This window comes from Diuraphis noxia, unplaced genomic scaffold (genome assembly GCF_037042655.1).
Source record: "Diuraphis noxia isolate RWA-SAM2 unplaced genomic scaffold, SU_Dnox_SAM2 contig0002, whole genome shotgun sequence".
Lineage (NCBI taxonomy): Eukaryota > Metazoa > Arthropoda > Insecta > Hemiptera > Aphididae > Diuraphis > Diuraphis noxia.
Window position 1 is genome coordinate 64,629,639 of NW_028301712.1, and position 23,909 is coordinate 64,653,547.

The 23,909-nt window shown below is 29.1% G+C and overlaps 1 protein-coding gene across 2 annotated transcripts in view; it reads right to left on the minus strand.

The window, feature by feature from the left end:
* Positions 1-808: 808 nt before the first annotated feature.
* The window catches only part of LOC107171647 (thrombospondin type-1 domain-containing protein 4-like), a 66,952-nt gene continuing 43,851 nt past the window's right edge, over positions 809-23,909 (minus strand). Inside the window, exons 7-19 of one of the 2 annotated variants that reach the window (XM_089220480.1) lie at positions 10,725-10,932; positions 9,547-9,713; positions 9,314-9,443; positions 8,680-8,752; positions 8,417-8,568; positions 5,448-5,583; positions 5,096-5,330; positions 4,142-4,318; positions 3,776-3,940; positions 2,312-2,491; positions 2,077-2,224; positions 1,835-1,915; positions 809-1,750 (exon numbers count right to left, since the gene is read on the minus strand). In XM_089220480.1, the coding sequence (XP_089076606.1) occupies positions 1,632-1,750; positions 1,835-1,915; positions 2,077-2,224; positions 2,312-2,491; positions 3,776-3,940; positions 4,142-4,318; positions 5,096-5,330; positions 5,448-5,583; positions 8,417-8,568; positions 8,680-8,752; positions 9,314-9,443; positions 9,547-9,713; positions 10,725-10,932 (1,971 nt within the window). In that variant the 3' untranslated portion in view covers positions 809-1,631. The remainder of the gene's footprint in view (positions 1,751-1,834; positions 1,916-2,076; positions 2,225-2,311; positions 2,492-3,775; positions 3,941-4,141; positions 4,319-5,095; positions 5,331-5,447; positions 5,584-8,416; positions 8,569-8,679; positions 8,753-9,313; positions 9,444-9,546; positions 9,714-10,724; positions 10,933-23,909) is intronic. The other variant, XM_089220481.1, reaches the window with a different exon arrangement.

Below are 23,909 nucleotides of genomic sequence, written 5' to 3' on the forward strand. Positions count from 1 at the left end.
CACCCTTATAACTATACTCTTCTCTCTAACAAGCATTTAATATGATAAAATATCTTCGCTACGAGTTGAAGACAAGCTACTAATTTAAAGTTTTGGGCGAACACTTCTGGCAGATGAGATTGAATTTCCTGCATTGCTTTTACGTCATATTAATAATTACAGAGTTTTAGGAAGCTGGCGAGGGGGTGCCAACCACGAACCAAATTTCTATTCTACGCCTTCCCTTTTTCTCTATTAACTGTGTAGACTAGACCAAGTATTTATTGCGATCACACTTAACACGTATTATGCGACTGAGGACCTCAGCTTTTCTTTTTTGGAGTGTAATCTGCAAACAGTGCAAACATAGTTATTTTAATTTTGAGTTGTCGTATTATTTTTCACTTCATAACATAATATATTTATCTATTCCCGTTTCATTAGGATTTGACCAGCATCCAGTAATAAAAAATGATATATATTATATAGTTATAAAATTTGAAATCGGGAGTTATTTTACACACGTTACGTTATATGTTTGTGTTAATATGTTTTCTGGTCGCGTTTCGTCTGAAAGTATAATATAGTTCTTCAATTTTAGTAGACTATAAAAACAGATATCATCTGCGTTATATTATTATGAATCTTAAAGCTAATTTAAAAAAAAAGACTGAACAAGGTATGTAGCCATGTAGGTATAGTATATTTATAGGTAAACTTGTAATTCATATCATATCATTTATTATGGAAATACTGGGAAATAATCATTTAAATCTAAATTTGATTTAAGCAAACTAAAATCAGCTGTCGTATATTATTTTTTATAATACCTATATAGTATGCTTGCATAATATTATAAATCATAATAATCTAATTATAACTTAAAATAAACATAATACTAATTATTAAATAATTTAAAAAAAATTACATTAGATTTATTAGGTAATCGAATAGGAACAATAAAAAATTTTTGTGTATTCCTATTTTAAAATAATTAAATTTAAATTGTGTAACACACATAATTATAATATACTAAATATTAAAACACACAATATACGAGTACATACATATAAATAGTATATTCTACTAAAAATGAGTTAAAAGATTGTTACCTGCCTACTTAAATCGTACTAAAATTAATAAGATTTAAATAGTTTTTCTATACGTACCGAAATTGTAAAAAATTCAGTGTGTTTTTTTTGGAATTGTGTAGATTTTAATCCAAAACAAATTAATAATAATGATGAAAACACATTCGAATATTATAGATTAATATTATTATGATTACACTAATCTCGTTGAATTTTTAGAGATTCTTGACTCACTCGATTTCTTGACATTAAATGTAATATTTTTAATAACTTAATAGTAAATTTACATTTTTACATTTAATACTTACACGATAGCTAATTTATCACAATAATCATTGTTTATACACAAATATTGTCTTGTATATTTGACGTGTTTGATAAATTAAATTTGTTTAATTGTAAGTTTATAAATAATAGGTACAGAAATATTGTGCTGTAAAATAGGTAAGTACTATTTTTTCACGTTGATCGAATAATAAATATTATTATTAACTAGCAGTGTTTATGATGTCTAAAAATGAAAATCAAATTGTACGTAAGTGTGTTTTGACTGTGATTAATTTATGTTTTGTTTCGACAAGAATTGCAACATGAAATTTTATAATACTTGTAAGAGCACAGTCTGGCTTGGGCGACAAAATTACAATTTCTGTGTTGAATGTCCACACACTTGGAATCATCTGAAAATATGGATAAAAGATATTATGAATTTATAGTTAAAGCGTACAATATATTGATTTTAGTTATAGGAAAAACAATTTAACCTTGATCTGAAGGTTGTTGGGTACTGGTCGATATTGGCTTGTTCTCCCTTTCGATTCGACTTTCTTCACTTGACACTGCAGCTGAAAATCAGATTTCAAAAATAATTTAATTTCTACCAAAATATGAAACTAATCATAATAAAATACGTGAAGTTAAACAGAAACAATTTTAGTAATCAATAAACTACACGCATATTATTATTATTGCAAATTACTAAGTAGTAATATCCGTTTATAGTTACCTGAATAACTATTGACGCATTGACTTAAGCTACAAGAACGTCTGGCTGGTGGCTTGTTCGATTCATCACATTCTAACGATGGTTTTAATACTTCATTGAGACACTTGACATCTCGTTTCTGAACACCCAAGTCGCACGACCTCGAGCACTGAAAGTAAAATAATAATAATAATAATAATTCATTTTAAGACATCCTTCTTCATCGGTAGTCCAATCAGTATAAACTCTACTGTACCGGTAGCCACTCTGAAGTGAACCAATTAGAATTGCAGTTTTCGGTGAAACACGACATGGTCGTGGACGGCTTTTCTTTACCCGAACATTGGCTCTGAGGAACAACTTTCCATTCTCTTTGATCGTAAGACATACAAACCGAAGTTCTTGTTTGATTACCCCAACCACACATTTCAGAACACTAAAAACATTTGTATTGTTCATCTTTTAATTATTTAACAATATGATAATATTAAATATTATTTGTTTGTATCACAAAATTTTTTATTTTCTATTATTATTTATTATTATTATAACACAATATTTTAGGGATCAAAATTTCCGTAAAAAAAATGTTTTTCGAAAAATACCTGAAAAAACCGGGTTTTTTTCGGAAAAATTGAGAAAAATTGGTAATATTTAAAATTTCCAGAAAAATTGGAAAATAAAATATTTTTTCTTTTAATAATTTAAAAGAATAAAGATAAAAAAATCATGGAAATCATTGGAAACTATCAAATTAAATTAGAATAAACATAATTCTCAATTGATAATGCATTAATTCATCACAATGGATGAATTTGAGGATTCTATAGGTAGTTTCAGGTTATATTAAAATATTATGTCTTTTATTTATTATCATTAGGTAAGTAATACTAACACTAAGTTATAAGTTATAACTATTTATTCGTATTCAGTGTAGTATTTATTTTTATTTTAGTTACACGATTACAATAATTATTGTTTATTATATTTAATATTTACTATACTACAATAGTGCAATACTACTATTCAGGCAAATAGTACCAAATACCAACTACCAATTACCAATACTAAAATACATATAATGGGTAATGTGGGTAATGTTATATTTAGAACAATCAACAAATATCCAATAATATAGTACAGTAATTTATGATAACCGATCGTATGCACTACGTCGCGCGCCGTATTGATAAATGATAATACCGTTGGGTCGTTGAATGTTAATACTGGACTTTCAATATAGGTACTTTAAAATAATTTTAAGCGTAAAATATATTATTTTAATTTTCTCTAAATTTTCCATATTTTCTTTGAGTCTGTGAAAAAAAAACTGTTTTTTTTTCGGAAATTTTCCAAAATATACTTTTTTTTTAATTTTCCGAAAACTTCGGTTTTTTTCGGAAATATATTATTTGAATATTCTCCAATTTTTCAATATTTTCTGGGGCTCTGGGAAAAAAACTGTTTTTTACCGAAATTTTCCGAAATTTTGATCCCTACAATATTTTATCTATATGTGAGTGGAACAATATTTAGAATGAAGATTTTATTTGTTTTAAGTATAATATTAATTTAAAAAAAAATGCGTATAACACTTTAGACTGCAGACTTTTTAAGACTAAAATATTGCCAAAAAAAAGTTATAAACGCAAAATAAACAAGTAACGAATTAGTATTAATAAATACTGGAATCAAATCATTACATATTTTAAAATCTTACTTGCGACCAAGGTCCTGTAAACCACAGTCCACTACAATCTTTGTCACTCAGGCAAGCTCTGCTCGCTTCTGGTTTTATTGATTGGTCACATGCGTTCTCGCGATCAATTCCTAGTGAACAATAAACCTTTCTAGTTTGAGTACCTGTGCCACATGTTTCTGAACACTGAAATAAATACATAATATCACACACGTAAGATTTATAGTACAATAATTAACATCATATGTCTAAAATATTATAAAATAACATTTAAAATTAAAATTATATCATCAATCTTTGTTGACACATATAATTTTAATGTCTAATTTATTTTAGTCTGTATATTTTGTAAATATCTCATTATAATAATATTATAATTTGTAATACCTGCGACCAATCCGATAAAATCCACGAACCAACAGTATTGGAAAGGGCCATCGCACAAGGTCCCATGTCGCAGGTGGTCTGATGTGCTGGTTTCTCGTTAGGCTTACATTCGGTTTCATTGGCCGAAGAACAGCTTACCGATCTTGACTTGATGCCAGTTCCACAATTCGTGGAACACTGAAAAACAAAACCAATTAATTAGTTTGTAGTAACAAAATAGTATAATAATATAACCTCGTACCTGTAGCCGTATAGATGTGGTAAATTTATATTTAAATATATTTTGAAAACTACCATACGTTTCAAAAATAAAATAATATATAATTTATATTGATAAATTAATCTATATAGGATGTTGGAGGATTTGGTTGGAAATTCAATGGCAAAGCATTTAATATGTTCTTTGAAGTAGGTACTCTTGTCTTAAATATTTTAGATAGTCACATGGACGTTTAATATTAATTATTTTAGTGCAATCCATTTTATGCGAGTTGAATATCAATAAAATCTATTACCCAAATCTTATTGACATACTTAAAATGTTTGTGATTCCAGGAATAAAACTATTATAAGTACCAAGTTTAATATTGAGGTTCTCTAAAACTATATGATTTTGTTCTAAACCTTGTTGTGTACGTTTTAAATTTTAACGATTGTAATTGTTAAAAAAATATTAGTTGAGTTATTATATTTTATGGAATATTGTTATAAAAATTATTTACATTTATTGCACTTGTTATTTTGTTCGTGTACTATTGAACACTTGTAGTGTTAAATTAAATAAATACCTAGTCGGCTAGTCAAGTAAATCTTAACAGTTTTTTTTTGATAACGCGTTAGTTAACAAAACCACAAATCGATCGTTTGCCCACGCCTTATATGGCCAAACAACTACTTTTAATCCAATGGATATTGAAAAGCGCTAGAGTTTGGGGATATTGTCAAAACACTAACTTTGGACCAAGTGCCAGCGATCCAATGCGAGGCCCTGTCGGATTGGATGGAATCACAAGGCGGCCTTTGACAGGCTTTGGACAGGATGACGTTGGACGGTATTGGCGACGGACAAGCCGACTCGTCCACATTCATAGTCAGCATGGGATTGATTTGCTGTCTGCACGCCATCTCCCGGGTCTGGACTCCTAAACCGCAACTAACTGAGCAAGGGCTCCAATCGGTGATGGACCACCTTTAGGTGAATAAAAATAGTAAATTATTATTATTATTTACTATTGTAATATTATACTAAGTATTCGTAAGTAAATCCATCTCCAAGATCCTAACCATTATTATATTGCGTACTTACTGCGCCTCGCATGGTTTCACGTTGCATCTGAGCACCTGGGGTTGCGGTTTCTCCAACCCGTGGCACCGTTTGTCTGCGACAATTTGCTGCTGCTGGTTGTGTTCTTTGATGCACACCATCGTGGACGTCTGATATCCTGTGAAAAACGTGTAGGTCAGTACTGTGAGAAATGCGCAATATTCAGAGTTAATCGCGTTAATCGCGTATGTGATAGACACAAAATAATAGGCAAAAAAATTAACCATTATACATAAGCGATAAGGTATAGCCATCATGTATGTACGTTATGTTATGTACGAACGTTTTAATGAAGTTGAAATTCGTATGCACTATGCAACACAATATTATGTATTATATATTATATATATATTTTTTAATATATTCAATGTTCAATTTATCATAAAAGCTTTATGCTGGGTAGTTATATAAAACAAATAAATTTACTACAAACTTATTTCTACAAATGCGCAAACGAGTTCACTAATCATAGCAATACTGCAATAGTGAAACATCCCCTATATTTAAACCGTCACTACTAAATAGCGGAACTTCGAATAGTGGACGTCTTTTTGGGAGTAAACTACACGTTTTGTAAATCAAACTCTATCAATAACGGACATCTTCCAATAAGGGACAAAATCCAGCAATTGAGTTCCCAGTATTTTAAGGTTTCACTATATTTAAAATTATCCATACTAATAAATGCAGTACAAATTTAAATTAAAAATGTAAATTATGACAGGATAATTTAAAAATATATTAAGAGGATGTCAGCACACTGTTTGTTTTCACTTTCTGGCTCACGCACAAGGCACAACATAGCCAAAATGCATTTATGCAAAATCATTTGTTTAATCTTAAAGTAAAATTACTCATTAAAAAATCAATAGACTATAATACTTTTTAGGGAATGACAAACAAGTTATTTTTGAAAATTGAATCCAAAGTTAAACAATAACAAAATTAAAAACCAATATGACATACCCTCAAAAATGTTATCTTCTATAATTTTTGTAATAGGTATATTTTACTCTAAGATTGCTTAAAAATCATGAAAAAACTATTTCAGGTGAAATCGTCTAATCTATGTTACACGTAAGTCTAACAGAGGAAACAAAAATTGCGCTAACATTGTCTTAAATATTAAGTAATAGACTTTTATAAAATAATATGATATCCATGTGTTTTTTATTTATTATACAGTAAAATTTAAAGTAGTTAAAAGATTATGATTTTCAAATAATTTTGCTTTGATGTAGTTATGTACACAAAACGGGTCACATCCACTTAAAAATTTTAAAAGTTAAAACATATACTAGGTGTCTAGGTGTATACCTATACTAATTAATACAAAATTTTCCCCAGTTAATTTTTACACGTCCAAACATAAGAACAATACAAATCACTGTTAGATAGGTATAATTGTTTTTAAGGATATAGTATTCGTAACACTATATTATATTTTATTATACATAAATTGCAGTCAATGCTATTTACGAAAGTTTCATAAATGCTACACAATATTAAATAAAGTAAAAATAAAACTGATCTTTATGATATTTTATTGAACTTAACTATAATAAATAATAATACTAACATTCTAGCTGCCTTCATAACCTAAAGTTACAAAACTTAGGATTATGTTTCTATATTTTTGTTTTTCATAATACTACAACGTCTTGTAAATATTATATTATGAAGCAGGTATAATAGTTAAAGTATGTTACACGTTATTTTATGTATATTTACCTGAGAAATGCCAGGAAATAAAAATTAAGATGATAAAATTATTTTTTCAATTACATAAAATCTCGTTTTACATTAATGCCCAATATTGATATAAGCAATTATAAATAATTAATTATGTATTTTAGCCTCAAATCAATTCTATATTATAACATTTTACATTACAATTTACCAATTGTGCTTAAAATGACCATTTGATATACCAATTGCGCTCTATCTTTTTTGGTTCGATAGACTAATTGCGCTCAGTTGTTTTCAGGGTTTATAATATTATTCTACATTAAACCAAGAATATAAAAATACTTTATAAAAATATGTATTATAAATAGATTTTTTCAGTCAATATAAAAAAATTATACAATAAACGTCAATATTAATAATATTTGTACAATAAAAATCTATACCAAATCATACACATAGATACACGTCAATAATAAATAATTAATATGCATAAAAATATAAAAATATAATATGTCTGTATATTAGACAGTGTGTGGAATGTACAAATTAGGCAGATAAATTGGTGGATAACGATCATTAATGATAATGAAAACTTGTTATACGAGTAATCTATCTCTCAAATTCATACTTTATAATAATATGTTCGTTAATAATAATAAATAAAATATTTTATATTTCGCCTTACGTCGAGTCGGGATAGGTAATATTATCAGCTTGTAGCTTGTCGTATTTTCCCGTAATGTCGTATGCGTTTTGCTTTAAATTAAGTATATTTTAATGTATATTAGTTAGCTATATTTAATTGTGTATATACATATGTAACTTTTTTCGTCGTGTAGTAACTTACATATGTACGTGTAAAAATAAGGATCCTAAAATATAAGTAGCGCAATTGGTGTACTGACCTAATATTTAAGCGGCGCAATAGGTGTAACGACCTAAAATTTAAGCGGCGCAATTGGTATACTGACCTAAAATACAAATATTGTTTTAGGCGCAACTGGTTCATGCTCGTATAATGATAAAGTTTAATATATATGTCATTACTCGTTACCTACCCATATATCGGCTGATCACTTAAACGCATCTAAAATTACGCATTCTTGTAAAATTATCTCTTACATAAGTTGAGCTATGATTACTAACGAAGTTTTTATTAAAAACGTATTATTTTTATATATTTTAATTATTTAGTAAATTATTTATTATTAACATAAGAGGTACTGGTCAAAACTCATTAAATTATACGAAAGTTTTGTTACCTCCACCACAAGTCTTGGTACATTCTGAATAGCCGGTCAATTTCCATAGAAACTTTTTTTTCCTGGCTTTATTACGTGGTTTTGCAGCTTCGTCGCCAATGAATCCTTGATACTCCGACGGTGTTCCGTGTGGTTGGTCCTGGTTGAATTTCCTGCGAAATAAAATATTTCTAGCTATACTCACGCCAGTTGTAATATCACACAGCGCATTGTTACGAAATAACTCTATTACAATATAATATAATATTATGTTATTAACTTACGTTTTGTCTTCGTTGTCGAGTTCCGACCCTTTATCGGTCGCATATACTTCGTCGCCAATCGGCAAATAGTTTCCTGCAACAAAACCAGATAGAAATAAAAAATTGACTAAACGTGCCGAGATAGAATATAACGTCATGATATCAAACTGAAACAAAAACTAGCCCTTGTGTTCAGAATTACTTCTGCCACCTCATGGGGGGGAGGGGTATTACATGTTATTTTGTCGTTACACAATTTAGATTCGCTTATATATATATATATAATATATACAATACGCACGTAAAATGTACGGTTGTTTTTGATCATTTTTTACGAAATTTTGAGTAATTACTTTATGGTATCTACAAATACTATTTTGGGTTTCGAATAATTAGTAGTTATAATTTTCTACGTGTGATGTTTGGATAAACGAATTTCGAGACCGTTCGTTTTTTATTGTATTTATATTATACAATCATGAGCAAGTCGACCCGAGTCAGCAGTATTATATTATTGTTATCTATCTTAGCGTGCAAGATATTATATTGTACAAAACAGGGCGTTTCAAAATTTAAATTAATAGCCTACTAAAATCGGATGTATCGTTTCGAAACACACTGTATTGTAAATGAAATAACAAAAATGTGCCAATACCTGGATGATATGCAGACATGTGCGAATGGTGTCTGATCAACGGTGGCGTGATCGACTCGTCCTGTGCAGGGGCGTCTAGTGGTAGTTTGTATTCGTACTTGATGCCGGGATTCGTGTACCTGAACACCAACTGCAAACGGGACAAGTCGCAAATCGCGCGACAATGACGGCAATGAAATATTAATAACAATACAAATGTGCAAATAATCAATAATATTATGAGTTGTAATTACAATGAGGTCTACGGACTCTGATAGCGGTCCTGAGGCAAATATGGATTCTCCCGAATTACCGTTTTCTTTCCGATAAGTGAATACCGTACCCGCTCCTTCGTAGTCTCCTGGCCAACTATTCGTCCAATTTCCGTTCAAAATGTATACTCCAACAGTATGTTTCAACGCTGCAAGTAAGTTGGTACGATGTCAATTATTAACCGTATTCGAAAGAACTATAATATTATGATAATATGTAATGCCTAAGATATGAGTACGTTTAACAGTAATCATAATAAAGCATGATGCAATAAACATCGATCTAAACATAAAACCTAATTTGATTATAATATTATTGTATACCATGTAGATGATCTCTATACTATTGAGTATTTATTTTTATTTGTTTATCATGTGCATTTTACCTATGACCTAAGCTGGAATTAAAACACCGCCTAACAATTCTTTGATTTTCAACTTTAATATATTTTATGTAGGAAGATAAATCAAGATACCTTCTAGATATTTTGGGAAGCTCAAACTGATATTTTCTTGGTATTTTTTAAAATATTGGGAAAACGGGAAGTTTTCAAATGGCTTGTCTTTTTTCGAGTTATTTATAGACATTAACATTTTAGATTTTTTTAGTTCAAATTTTAGGCGAAATTAGATGATTTTAGGTAGATATGTATTTTGCTGTTATTAAAATTTTTAAGTTTATTAGCTATTATATTTTATACCTATATACAAAAACTTTTTCATTTTATATTTTAAGCTATTGACTATTTATTTTAATGTTAAAAATGTAAAATATTTACGCCATTCTACAGAAATCATGTATATTGACTCTCAAAAGTCAATAACAATAACATATTTAATATATATTATAAATACAGGCTGTTTTAATAATCAAATATTAATAATATAATAAATGCAATGTTTTTGGTAAAAATTAATTCAACCTACCGCATTGTAATACTTATAAATAAATAGGTAAATATAGGTGAATTCAGTAATATAATAGGCTGAAAATCGTATTTCATATTCAAATTAAATCTAAATTTATGTAAAGTAAATTAAAATTCAACATATAAATTAAGTAGGTAGTTGTGGTTACAGTTATTACTATATGAGAAGTAATAAGCAACATTTGTAACCATAGTAATTATAATGAATGACTATCTTCATTATGTATGTACCTATGTTATTAGCTGATGGTTTAAGTTCGTCAATGGTAATATTGCAAGCAGATTTTGGTAATCTGGTAATTAAATTGTATCCTGTTGGCATGTCTGGTCTTGTGAAAATACCAGAAATTAAACGACACGTGCTATTGTCACCACCGCATACACCACAACCGTCAAATCTCTTTAGAGGTCCACCTATTGAACCATCACAACTGACCACCTAAAAACAAAATACGATTAGTTAAATAGTAATTATAAAAAATACCCTCATCATTTGAATTTGATTACAGAAGACGAGTTACAACATATGATTAGAGTATTTATGCAATGTGATGGTGGAGGGGGCGCAAGTGAGTATGTGACATTCATTGTTATATATATATAACTTTGAGAATCTACATTTTACGCGAATTGTGTACATATTACTGTGTGGCTCATGCATGTTTATTGTTTTTATCGGTATAAGTATAGGTACTATACCAAAAAGTGAATATTTTCTATGGGTATTCTATATAAATACATGGCATGACGTATAATTTGTCCTGTTTGAAAGCAGTACATACTATATTTTCACTCGATAATGCCATGGGAGTAAAAAACAAAAATACTTAATAATATTCCTATATTACCCATATCGTGAATGTGAGATCGTTATAAAATATATGGTATAATAATATCATAACCTCTACAGTGATCAAACAACGTTCGGAGACGAATGGACATTGCACACTTACACGCACAGTGTACGCGTACACGCAGACATAAATAACGATATTAGAATTTAGAATATAAGAAAACAATTATTAAACGCACAAACGCCGTCAACTCGATAAATCCTGAAAAATTACAATAATATTGTATTTAATCGTGGTCGTGGTGTTTTCGTACACGTCTATTATTTATTATATCTCATGCGCGTCATCGCGGCTCCAAGTATATTTTATACACAGATGCCCGATACCGGCACTCTCTGGTTGTAGGTATTAACCTATACCAAAGTACCTGCCTACCTACCCAGGCATCACGCAATTTAGACGTCAACGTTGAAAAATCAATTATCTCAAACGCTCGAGCGGGGTGTATGAATGTATGATGATGATAATAATAATAATATGTGATGTGCTATGCATAGATGAAATTCCAATCAACTACCGTTGCGGTCCAAACAGTTTAATAGTATTATACTACGACGGCGGCGGCGCTTAGACAACATAAATCACCAGGGGAGTCGCGTTCGCGTGTCCGAGTACGATAAACATCGTTCGTACACACATCGTATTATTTATATTATTATTAAATTGTGTATAATAAAAATATCATATCGTATTATTATTATTTTATTATTAATTCTTTTTCCCGTGTACGGATTCCAGGCGATCGATAATCCGCCTAGTATCGAAATACTTCTCAGTTCTCACCGGGACTCCGACCACGAGTCGATCCGGCATACACGTCGTATGTACCCAGGTACGATATCATATTATTATTATTATTATTAAAATCCATTGCGGTTTAAGGTAGGTATTTATAAACATAATAATGTATATAGGTACCGCGTGCCGGTTCCAAGTTGATAAATATTATACCTGTAATTAATATTTCCAGTTATCGTTGGCGCTTGACAACTTACTGCTCAATTAAATATTTAAATAATAATATCGTTGTTGCAGGATTTCACAATACCCGTCAGACTGTGCAGGTAATACCTACGATAATTTGATGTAAAATAATAATGATAATAATCATGTTACACGGTACACATTTTCGCACAATTAGTTACATTTTCAGTATAACATAACATCGTTAAAAAAATATTGTTGTTTTGAAAAATGTCAGTTTATACATCGTTCTATTATAATATGGTATTAAATATTATACAAATTATTAATTTCAAAGTTTTTAATTCACTACAAAAATATATACTATGAAAACAAATCAAAACTATTCTTTATCGTTTTTTATGCACACGGTTTTAATAATAAAGTACAATTTAAAAACTTTTTTTTAATTTGAACAAATTATTTATACAAGAGTAAAATATATAAAATTTACATTTCATAGAGAAAATATAAAACGTATAGTAAAATAAAATAATGAATTATCTGCAATTAATTCAACACAGTTAAAATTATTGTTTATAAATGAAAAAAGAAAATAATTTAGATCAAAATATTTCAATACCTACACCTGAACGTATAAACGACCAATAGATTTTCTCAAATCTGACAGTTTAATCTGTTTGATGACCTCTGTGTTTATGTAATCAAATAAAACTGCTTTGAATACAAATTTTAAATTAAATCGACAATACACCTTGTAATTATGTTTGGATTACTGTTTAATAAGAAGTTAAAAACAAGCGCATACAAAGTGTAATGTTTCTGCCTAGAGGCTGCCTGACAATATTAAATATAGTACCTATAGGTATTATGTGTATAGAACATAAATAATAGCCGTCCATAAAGAAATTTAATTTGAAAATAAATTATTCGAAAACCAATGTTCAATACAATTGTACAATATACATATACAACCACCAGTAATATATTTCTATAAATGAAAAAATTAAATTTATAAAAAGTTGTGTGTAAAAAGAAATTGAAAACGTTGAATAGACACAATTACACGAGTATAAATTAAATGCGAAATATGACATTCGATCTACATGATCATTAGATCAGTAATATTTCAATATATTTTCTAAATCGAAAATAATTTAAGATTTTCAATTGATAATATGACAGGCCTAGGTGTATGATATATTGATAAAATAAATTTTCAATAACAAGTTACATCTGATTAAATGAATGCGTTAACTGATAATCTTAGTTTCATAATTACAGAAATAAAATTTAAAAAAATCCAGCAATGAATTAGATGATTTTCAATTAAATATACGTCATTAAGTATATTATATTAATAATGTAGTGACAGGAAATGTATAGTTCAATACTTCAATATCATGTTATTTTAGAAATGCTACCGATATTTGGGATTGAATTACAAAATTTTAGGCAATATATGCCATTATTAAAATTAAAAATATAGTATAATTAATATTTTTTTTTATTTTTTTTTTATCGTTTATACACAATCTGTAAATGTTGTTTTACAATAAGTGCATGTTATGGAGGTGACATGGGTTGAGTGTCTGGAGATAAGAAGCTACCCATTGGAGGCACTTAAGGTTAGGATTTTAGACTAGGATTTTAATTTTTTAGTAATAGAGAGCGGGATTACAAAATTAAGGGGAGGTAGGGGTATATACAATTTTAGATTAGTAAGTCACGACACCAGGTACGTTTTAGACGCCTTCTAGGGTCACCAGGAATAGCGTTGGTAGAGATAGCTCGGAAATCAGGGTATTACGACGGCTGTGGAACTTGGAGTGTGTGCGTTTGTAAAAATTTTTTGCGACGTTTTGGACTGTTGGGATGGCTAGATCTAGTAGATCTTTATGTAGAGTTTCGTTAAATACATAGTAAGGAGCTTTAGTTATTTGACGGAGACATTTAGATTGGAAGATTTGAATTTTGTTTAAGTTGGACTTTTTGGCTGCACCCCAGAGTTGGATACCATATGTCCAGATCGGTTTGAGTAGGAGTTTGTATAATAGTAGCTTGATTTTTAAGTTGATGTGTTGTGATGTGAGGAGAAAACGTAATTGGCGAGAGCGATTATTTAAGGTGAGTCTTTTGTTGTGGGTGTGAGTTGCCCAGGTTAACTTGCGGTCTAAATGTAGACCTAGGTATCGGACATTTTGGGCGGTTGGGAGAGGTACCTACATTGTTGAGGTAGATGGGAGGGCAGATTATTTGCCTTAGTGTGAACGTACAATGGATGGATTTTGTTTCGTTGATTTTTATTCCCCAATCTTTATAATTAATATTAATTTAAAAAAAAAACAAACTATATAGGTAGTATCGAGTAGTCAGGCGTTGAGTACAATACACATTCATGATTCGTCCGACTTCAACGACGCCTTTAAAACTTTAATGACACATTAGCGTAATCTTGCTGTGTGTTATTATTAGATCGATATAACACGTGGTTATTTCAGCTCTTGGTGAAGTACATATGGGCGTCCTATCATATTACATTATAATATTATTAAGTTATATACTGCGCACAAAGCACAAACTTATTGTGTAATAACTCGTGCACCGAGGGATCCATGTGGACGGTTAATAGACGACTGGATCGTGAGACATGGCGGTTGGAGAACAATCCCTAAAATGTTCGGATGCTTTGTTGGAAATGAGTCGGTACATCAGAAAAAATAAATTTTAAAATTAGTAACGGCGATAAATCGACGTCGTAATAGGCACGCGCATTTACGAACGGGAGTGTTTCCTCTATGTATACTTACCCGTATTTTATCCATAAATGCTTTCTCATTCGGATTTACGTCATACGTGTTATATTATCGTATAGGCACTCGGATACAGATACAGGTAGGTAGGTAGGTAGGTACTATGTAGCCTACATCCGAGTATTAGGTCCGAAAGTAATATTAGAATAGTTAAATTTTGTACAAATTGAATCCAAAAAAATTTCGTCCTGATCAGGTCCGTATACCTACGTATAAAATTATGTGTTAACATTGGGTTCATGTTTAATATATTACACGATAGGTATGCAGAAAATACACGTGACAAAGGCCGTCTCCGTTAGCGCGATGGCGAACATTTCGCCGAAAACTTCGATATATACCTACAACGGCAATACAACTAGACATGTACCAGCCATCAGATATACCCAAAATATCACAAATAATATAGAAGCTATAATATTATTTATATTTTGGTTCTTAAGAACTGTATAATAATATATTATCATTATTGTAGTATAGTCATCATAAGGCATATTATATTATACATTTATACTGTTTTTTTTTTTTTTTTTTTGGCAGAGGGTACGCTGTCAAAATCAACATCGAAAAATATAGCTTTATTTTGCAAGAATGCAATGTGATGGTTTGCGATTTGCAACCGAACTGTGTGGACATCGGACTCACAATTCACGTCGAACTTATTACATTACATCACCTTAGTCCATCACTGATCACTCATTAAGTCTACAACGATCCCACATTATGCCTATTATTTTACTTCTCTTCCTGGATGCTCCGAAACAATATTACACTGCAGAGTTTATCGACCAGTCCTTACTCCTTATGATGAGTGTATCATAATATTATATTAATACTGCAGTGGTCGCCGCTTAATGTAATCACTTTGGTACGGGACATAACTGATAACATAATCCGATTGATAACACTAAACGAAAGTTGAAAAAATAATAATAATGTACCTAGTGTTTAATTTAATATACACAAAGTTATTATTTAATTTATTATTATTGATTACTAATATTAAAGTACATATTATGTAAAGTGTAAGTATACAAAATTTTAAATTATTAAAAAAATAAAATAAAATGTAAATAAATATTAATTACTACTGACTTGAACAATAGAATTTTTTGATTGATGTCTGTTTCTTTTTTTTTCGTTAAAATATCATTGATAAAATGTTCGTATTTATATTGTAATTCTAAGTCGGATGAGTGTTGTTGCACTCCTCTTCGTAATACTCGTAGGGCCACTCTCATTTCAAAAGAACTTGGGATGTTTTTCGGTATCTGTTTGTGACTCGAGCTCAATTTCTTCGTTTTCAATTTCTCCAGGTTTTGTTTGTGATAAAGTATGCACAATACTTTCTTTAGTAAAATTTGATGTAGTAGGTATATTTTCATCGATTTTCAACTAATTTTCTGATAACATTATGCAGCGTATTGATTACAATAATCCGCATAATTTACACATATAGGTATAAGTAGGTATACATTCTTTTAAAAAGCAAATAAAAAAAAAGTATACATTCAGCCCATACTTATACTTTTCGATAACAATAGACGATTGATAACATTAATCGTAATCATAATAAGCGGTGACCACTGTGTACTCATGAGTATACCTACTCCATAAAGTAACTACATACAGATTTTTTGATTTATCATTACTATAATACTATAAATGAAATATATTTCGTACGTTATTTTTAAAAATTGCATAATTTTAGGCTATAATATTATACGAGAAGCGTATTATTTTCGACGAGGCAAATAAAAAAAGAAAATTATAATGACAAAGTTTAGTTTTTCCACAGTTAAAAGCAGAACATTTCTCTGGGATTCCCTAAAAGCATTAATTGGATTTTTTTTTTAAATTTTTATTTTACTACGTCTTATATTAATATTTCATCGGATCATATTGTATTTCGTGCTAAAATGATTTTCGATACAACTATAAATATTTTTAAGTGAAACCTTAGATACTAAAATAATGGTATTGCCCACATGATATAATATATTGAATCTAAAAGCCATGATAGCATGTAAAATAGATTATAAGATTTTACAGACAAATATACTTTCATATTTCACAATGTAATGAAAGTGGAAATTGTAATAAAATTAAGTATGTATAATTATCAGGTATTTATTTTTTAGTGCATATGAAAAAGTTATCCAAAAAAATTTACATGTGGAAGCATATTGATATGTATACTTAATAAGTATCTAGTAAATAGCATTAATATTTTTAAGTAATTCTGATCGATCATATAATATTTTACTTAATTACGACATAATATTAACATAATTCAATTTAATAGCTTTTACCTTTTTAATATACTATATCTACTAGCTGTATATACATTAAATATGTCCTTTAAACTGTAGTAGGTATTGTAGCTATACTTCATAATAATACAAGCAAAACGGTTGTGGATTTCTGATCGTTTTTTATTACAATTATAAAATGGCTTGAAGCAATTCAAAAAAAAATATAGGTATTATCATGTTCTTTTTATAAATTCACGAATATATATATATATATATATATATATATATTAAATTAAAAATGTTAACAACATTTATTTATCTTAAGTATTTCTGATACAAATTTAAAAAAAACATTATTTAGGTCGACATATTTTAGATAAATATAACATTACTAAAACTATTTTAAACCATGTATTTTAAATTTGAATATTTTAAAAACTAAAATTTTAACAATACACTGATAAATCTGAATATATATGTCAAACTTAAATTATATTTATCAATCAGTTTAAAATATTAGTAACAGTAGTCTAATTGTTGCTCCTATACAAAGCGTTTGTATGCAAATCATAAAAAATCAAATTTACCTTCTTTCAATAAAATAAAAACAAATTATATTTACAACCAACCTATTAAGTTAATAATGCCTATATTATTAATATCTAGGCACCTTAAAATATTACAACGTACATACAGCAGTGAAATTAAAAGCATTATATTACATCAAAAATATATATAAATTGTTCAACCTATACCCTACACTATGTATTTTGTTATTATGAATCCGTCGATCATATACTGCAGCCTACAGTCGATAATAATATTGTTTATGCCTGCGACCTGCATCGATGTATACATTATTATTAATTCTCGAGATTATAACACTGGAAAAAGTTCCAGCTATTCATTTTTAACCGTGCCCCTAAGATAGAACTCGTGGAATTTTTTGGCAGATGTTTTATTTTAACGCTTACGTTTGTCATATTTTCTCAGCGGAAGTTAATTATAATGTTTGATCCCGTCAAATGCGTAAACGCGTATAACAACGAACGCGCCCACCGAAAAATAAAAAATAAATGTTCGCGATCCTCGGATTAGGCTGAGTTTGCCAAGAATATTAGTCTAACTGGAGTATATATCACATCTATTATATTTTAGTAATCTTTGCATCGGTCGTTCAATACAGCTTATACACACGCTGTTGTATTAATTAATGTAATGTATATATTATAGATTATACAATAGTGTTTTTTATCAGAATTATATATTTTTTTATTTCAGCCGCAATACGTATAGGTAAATTGTTCATACAATGTCAATAACAAAATCGAAAGATAATAATCGTATAATATTTACCCAGCATAGTATAGTGTATAGATATATTACTATATTATATATATTATATAATATATATACTATATTATACCGTACCGCAACATTCTTTTAACAGTTTCTTGTATATATATATATATGTATATATAATATATTTTACGTCCCGGTGGCGTCTGTCTAATACATTTTTGAACTATAAAATACAACTCTACACTAAAATTATGTATTACATTTTATATATAGTCGATAATTTAAAACTTTTCTTAAAATGCCTAATATCTTTTCTTTTAATGCATTTCAATCGATCGCGACCATTATATCGATACAATATGGGAATAGTTTGTGCCGATAACGAATTATTATTATTATTGCGTTTCATCATTCAAAATGCACTCGACCACTATATTATAGCATAATATTATGGTATACCATATATACAAATACTACCAAACACTCGTTAACTGCAGGGTCCACATGCAATAAGCTAAGTTCATTATATACGCCATCTTATTTATTATGCTGACACTCCATATGTAGGTATATATATAATATATTATCGTTATTAACATGGGAATTGGTTTCTCCGACACACGATTTCTCATCGGACATTCCTCGAAGTTTGTCAAATCATATTATTTATTTTATTTATTTAAATTTTTTTTCACCGTATGTGAACTGTGCTGTCATCGATCTGGCCCCATTTTGAGATTTCGATCCATGTCCATGTGTGTCCACACACTAAGTGACATGTACGCGGCATGGTCCGTGAGCATTGAGTACTTTAGTAGTGGCCGTTGCACAACTTTTGCATGTATAATATTATATATAATATATTTATTATAATTTTTAATAATATAATGACTAACTGCATAACATGTAAAAATACCGTGCAGAGGATACTTGAAAAACCGGGAACCGTCGCCATACGATGTTACATCATCAACGTTGACGCCGCACAAATTTAATCAGCGATATGCACTGCTATATTATATTATAGACGGACACCGCCATCATCGTTTCTCTCTCTTAAGGAAATTTGCATCGTTGTGGTCAAGTGTTCGGATTGTCATTGTTTCTTTACCCAGCCCATCCGAAAATCGTATATTATTATTTTGTTACAATATTATGCGTTACACCAAAATCCATCGTCATATGTTTTTATATGCTTTAATTCTCCGCGAAGTTCATATCGATTTATTGTGTTATTCTTTACACGCCTTCTATTATGATTGTTTTATTCGGAAAAACGGAACTAAAAATACTAAAACAAAGATTTTTTGATAATATGACGTATAACATATTATTATATTAATATTTTTCCATTACACCGCGATAAAATAATATATTATATACTCAATTACTCAATTACTCAATTCAACCATAATATTTATAAACTGATCGTGTAGATATGTAACACAAATCTTTAATCACGATCATGTTGATCATTTTCTATTATTTTTTTTTTTATGATACGTGAAATATAGAGATTACTTTTTTAGTGTATCGATTTTATAAATATCGTTAACATACCATAACATCTAAAAGATAATAAATTCTCGCTAAAGATTTTGAACTGATTCTAACCTTTAATCATAAATATCAACAATAAAGTCGTCATGAATAGATTAAGTGTATATGTAGGACATGTAGGTACAATGTAGGGTAAGGGTGTATTGTATTCAAAATCTTGAGAAATAAAATACTTGTCTCAAAATTGAGAGAGTAAAACTTTATTATGTACCTATACAATCTATTTAATATAATAAAAATAACGTAAAAAAATCTATAAATCCCCTTATATACAATGTCACTATACCAAAAGACTATTATCGTATTTTCATAAATATTGTTATTCGGCTGAATAATAACATTTATTGGTTAAAAAAGTAATAATAACACTAAAAAATGGTGGTAAAAAATGTTCAGGTTGTTTATACACTATAATATGACTACCTCGTCATTGGACGATACCGCCGAACCAAACACTATTAATCCCGTTGTAGGTCGCTGACAGATTTATTTGTTTCGGTGGGAAGCTATTTTATTTTCCTTCTTAAAAAATTTAAAAATTGTCAAACCACTCAAACCTTATACCTTAGGATAATTTTATGTTGTTTACATTTCACCAAATACTCTCCGGACGTGTGGGAGTATTATACATATCTCAATGTCACAAAAAAAAAAACCAAAAACTCTACATATATATTATTATATCATAAACTATGTATACTAAAACATGCCACCGAACTCACGATTACACAAGCACATCGAAATATATCCAATTTAAATGTTTTTATTTACCGGAAACGCTTAAAAATGTGTCGAATAGCAACGCAAACTACACATTAAATTACTTATTGTATAAAATTATAATACCTAACTACATGTGGACAAACTATAATGATGTCCAGCATCATGATAATAATGTAACATTAATTTTATTTGATGTAATCAACCGTAAAACAAGGTCCGTTATTCTTTAAACGTTTGTTCTTAATAATTACGCTTCACGGTGTGACGATTAGGTACAACAATCCAACTGGCAATGCTAAATTAAATAGGTACATATATCGTCTATTATGTTTAAACAAGTAAATGACCTATTTTAATAGGAAAAAAATGCATGTTTTATTTATATTTTAGGTTCAATATACTTAATCAACATAAAATAATCTTAACGAAAAAAAAGTGTAGCGGTAAAATTAACCACCATACAATAATTATATTTTAACATTAAAATGGTATGCAATATTGTGATAAATTTAGACTTGACTAAAATTGAACAAATTTCAAAAAATATGACTAAAATAATTTTTGTCGTATAATATACTACGGCGAATAAATAATAAATTTTCTTTATACGCGTAGTAACATCTATATACTGTTATACGAGTAATACATAAAAAAGAAACTGACTGACTGACATATCAACGTACATCCCTAAACGACTGGGTGTAGAAACTTACATAAACTGATGAAGTATTATTACACTCGGGCAAAAATACACTAAACACTGTATTCAATATGTTCCAACCCACAGCAAACGATCCATCTCGGTCAAATTTGTCCACAAAACGATGGGACACTGACAGACACCATAATGACTTTTCCATAAACCGAGGTAATACATTAGTGCTACACACTCAAACCATTTTCACACAGAGTGCCGTATTTTAAATTTGATTTTTTCTCAAGAAAATTAGTGAAATACAACTAGAGTTATATATTATTATATTTAATTGGATATATATACATGTACTGCAGATACAATTATATACGATGTTTATAAAATAAATTTATGAAAAAAGTGGAAACATATTCTATCACCATATTATATTATACTTTTCTGGACTTACGTGTATTATTCAATTGTTTTTTTGTTATTTTATAATACATTATTATTATATGATTGCTAAAACTTACTGCGATGGCCAACAGGAACACGAGAAATCCAATACCGGTGAAGTTCATTTTTCGTTGATCAACCCTCATTATATTGGAACCGTCGACAAACTCCTCTATTGTCGAGATCCTATATAATCGAATTAATTTCTAGGGAGGTGTACGATATTTTTATAGACGTGAATAATACCTAATACTTTTTCGTAACAAATTGGCCACGCAAATCAAATAAACGCTATTATAGAATAATATGGTATAATGTACTTCTGTTTTCATTATTTTATCGATCGACACCCTACGATGAGAGAGACATATTATATAAAATACATCTGACACGAAACGTCCATTGACGCGTGGCTTTACTGATGCAGGATAAAATATAAATTCTCATCGGGAATACGCCAGAGGTTGTTCCAGTGGATGAAAGAAATATCAAATTCCTACACATTTCTGTGGCCGACAGTGCAGCGATGCATACCGTTTGCATATAACATAAAAAGGAAATGTACGAATTTTTAAGGAAAATATTTAAGAATAATCGCGGCATTGATTATTGTTGTGGTATTGCGAAAAAGAAGAATACGTCTGGCACTGAAGAAAACTAATTATGTATTATATTATTACCACGAGAGGTGAATCGCATCGTCGTTGTAGTTGTTTGCTAAATAATAATAATATTTTTGGATTCTGGTAATTAACATAATATAGTAATATGAGGTACGACGACTGGTGCGAGCGCCGGGCGCTACTCTGTGTCACGGCTGTCCGGATGTAAAGGGCATAACCACCGTTGGGTGATTTACAATTCGTAAATAATAAATCATAACATCACAGACGCGAACTTTGAGCACTGTATAGACGTTCGTGCTTAAATGTTTATGGGGGGAAAGGAATTCTTATAGCTTATCATAATGCATTGCACGAATTTTATTGATCTATTGAATTCATTCCGGTTTTACTATACAGCCAAATAGTACTCGTATTATGCGAATCATGTGAAAAGCTATCTGTCCGAATCTTGTATCATATACGCGGTGACCGATGCCAATATAATATAATAATATGATTATGACACATTGCACAATAATTGATTTGTAATACAAATATACGTATAAAGTAGTTTATAGCTTAAATGCTCATAAAGCAGATTCGAATTAATAAAAATAAACATCATTGCCCTCAAACATAATGATATAATAAATTAGTAGTTTATTACCTAGTTAAAATAAAATATCGAAAAACTAATCATGATATAGTTTTTAGAACTGGATAAAAATAAAAATGTTTAATCTATAAAGATATAAAATGCAAGACATCTTTTTTTTTTAAACTAAAAGCCAACATTAAGTCATTAGTATGAGAAGGCATGCATCCAACTTTTTTTTCTTAAATAATAATTGCTTATTTTGGTGGAATTTGTGTACCTCTAATCAATCATAAAAACGTATAGGCAAGTGGTTGACACCATTAAAATTCGAACGAAAATACTTTTTTTAATAATTAATATATTCATTAAGACTTCTCAGAAAACTATAATATATTGTTGATATAATGATGGTTTACAGTTTCCAAATGTTATAGTATGATTTAAAATTAAATTATAGATATTTAGAGAGGTATACCCAATAAATAAATTTTGTAGTAAAAAAAACAAAAGTAAAATTATTCTTAATCATGCTATGGTATGAAAAAGTACTTTTTAAATTAAAAATTAATAATTAAAAATAATTTATAAATTATGTAATCCAAATAAGATATTGCACAATTTACATTATTGTGGCAAAAAAAAATCTAATTTTATTTTAAATTCAAAATATCAATTTTTATTTAATTAAA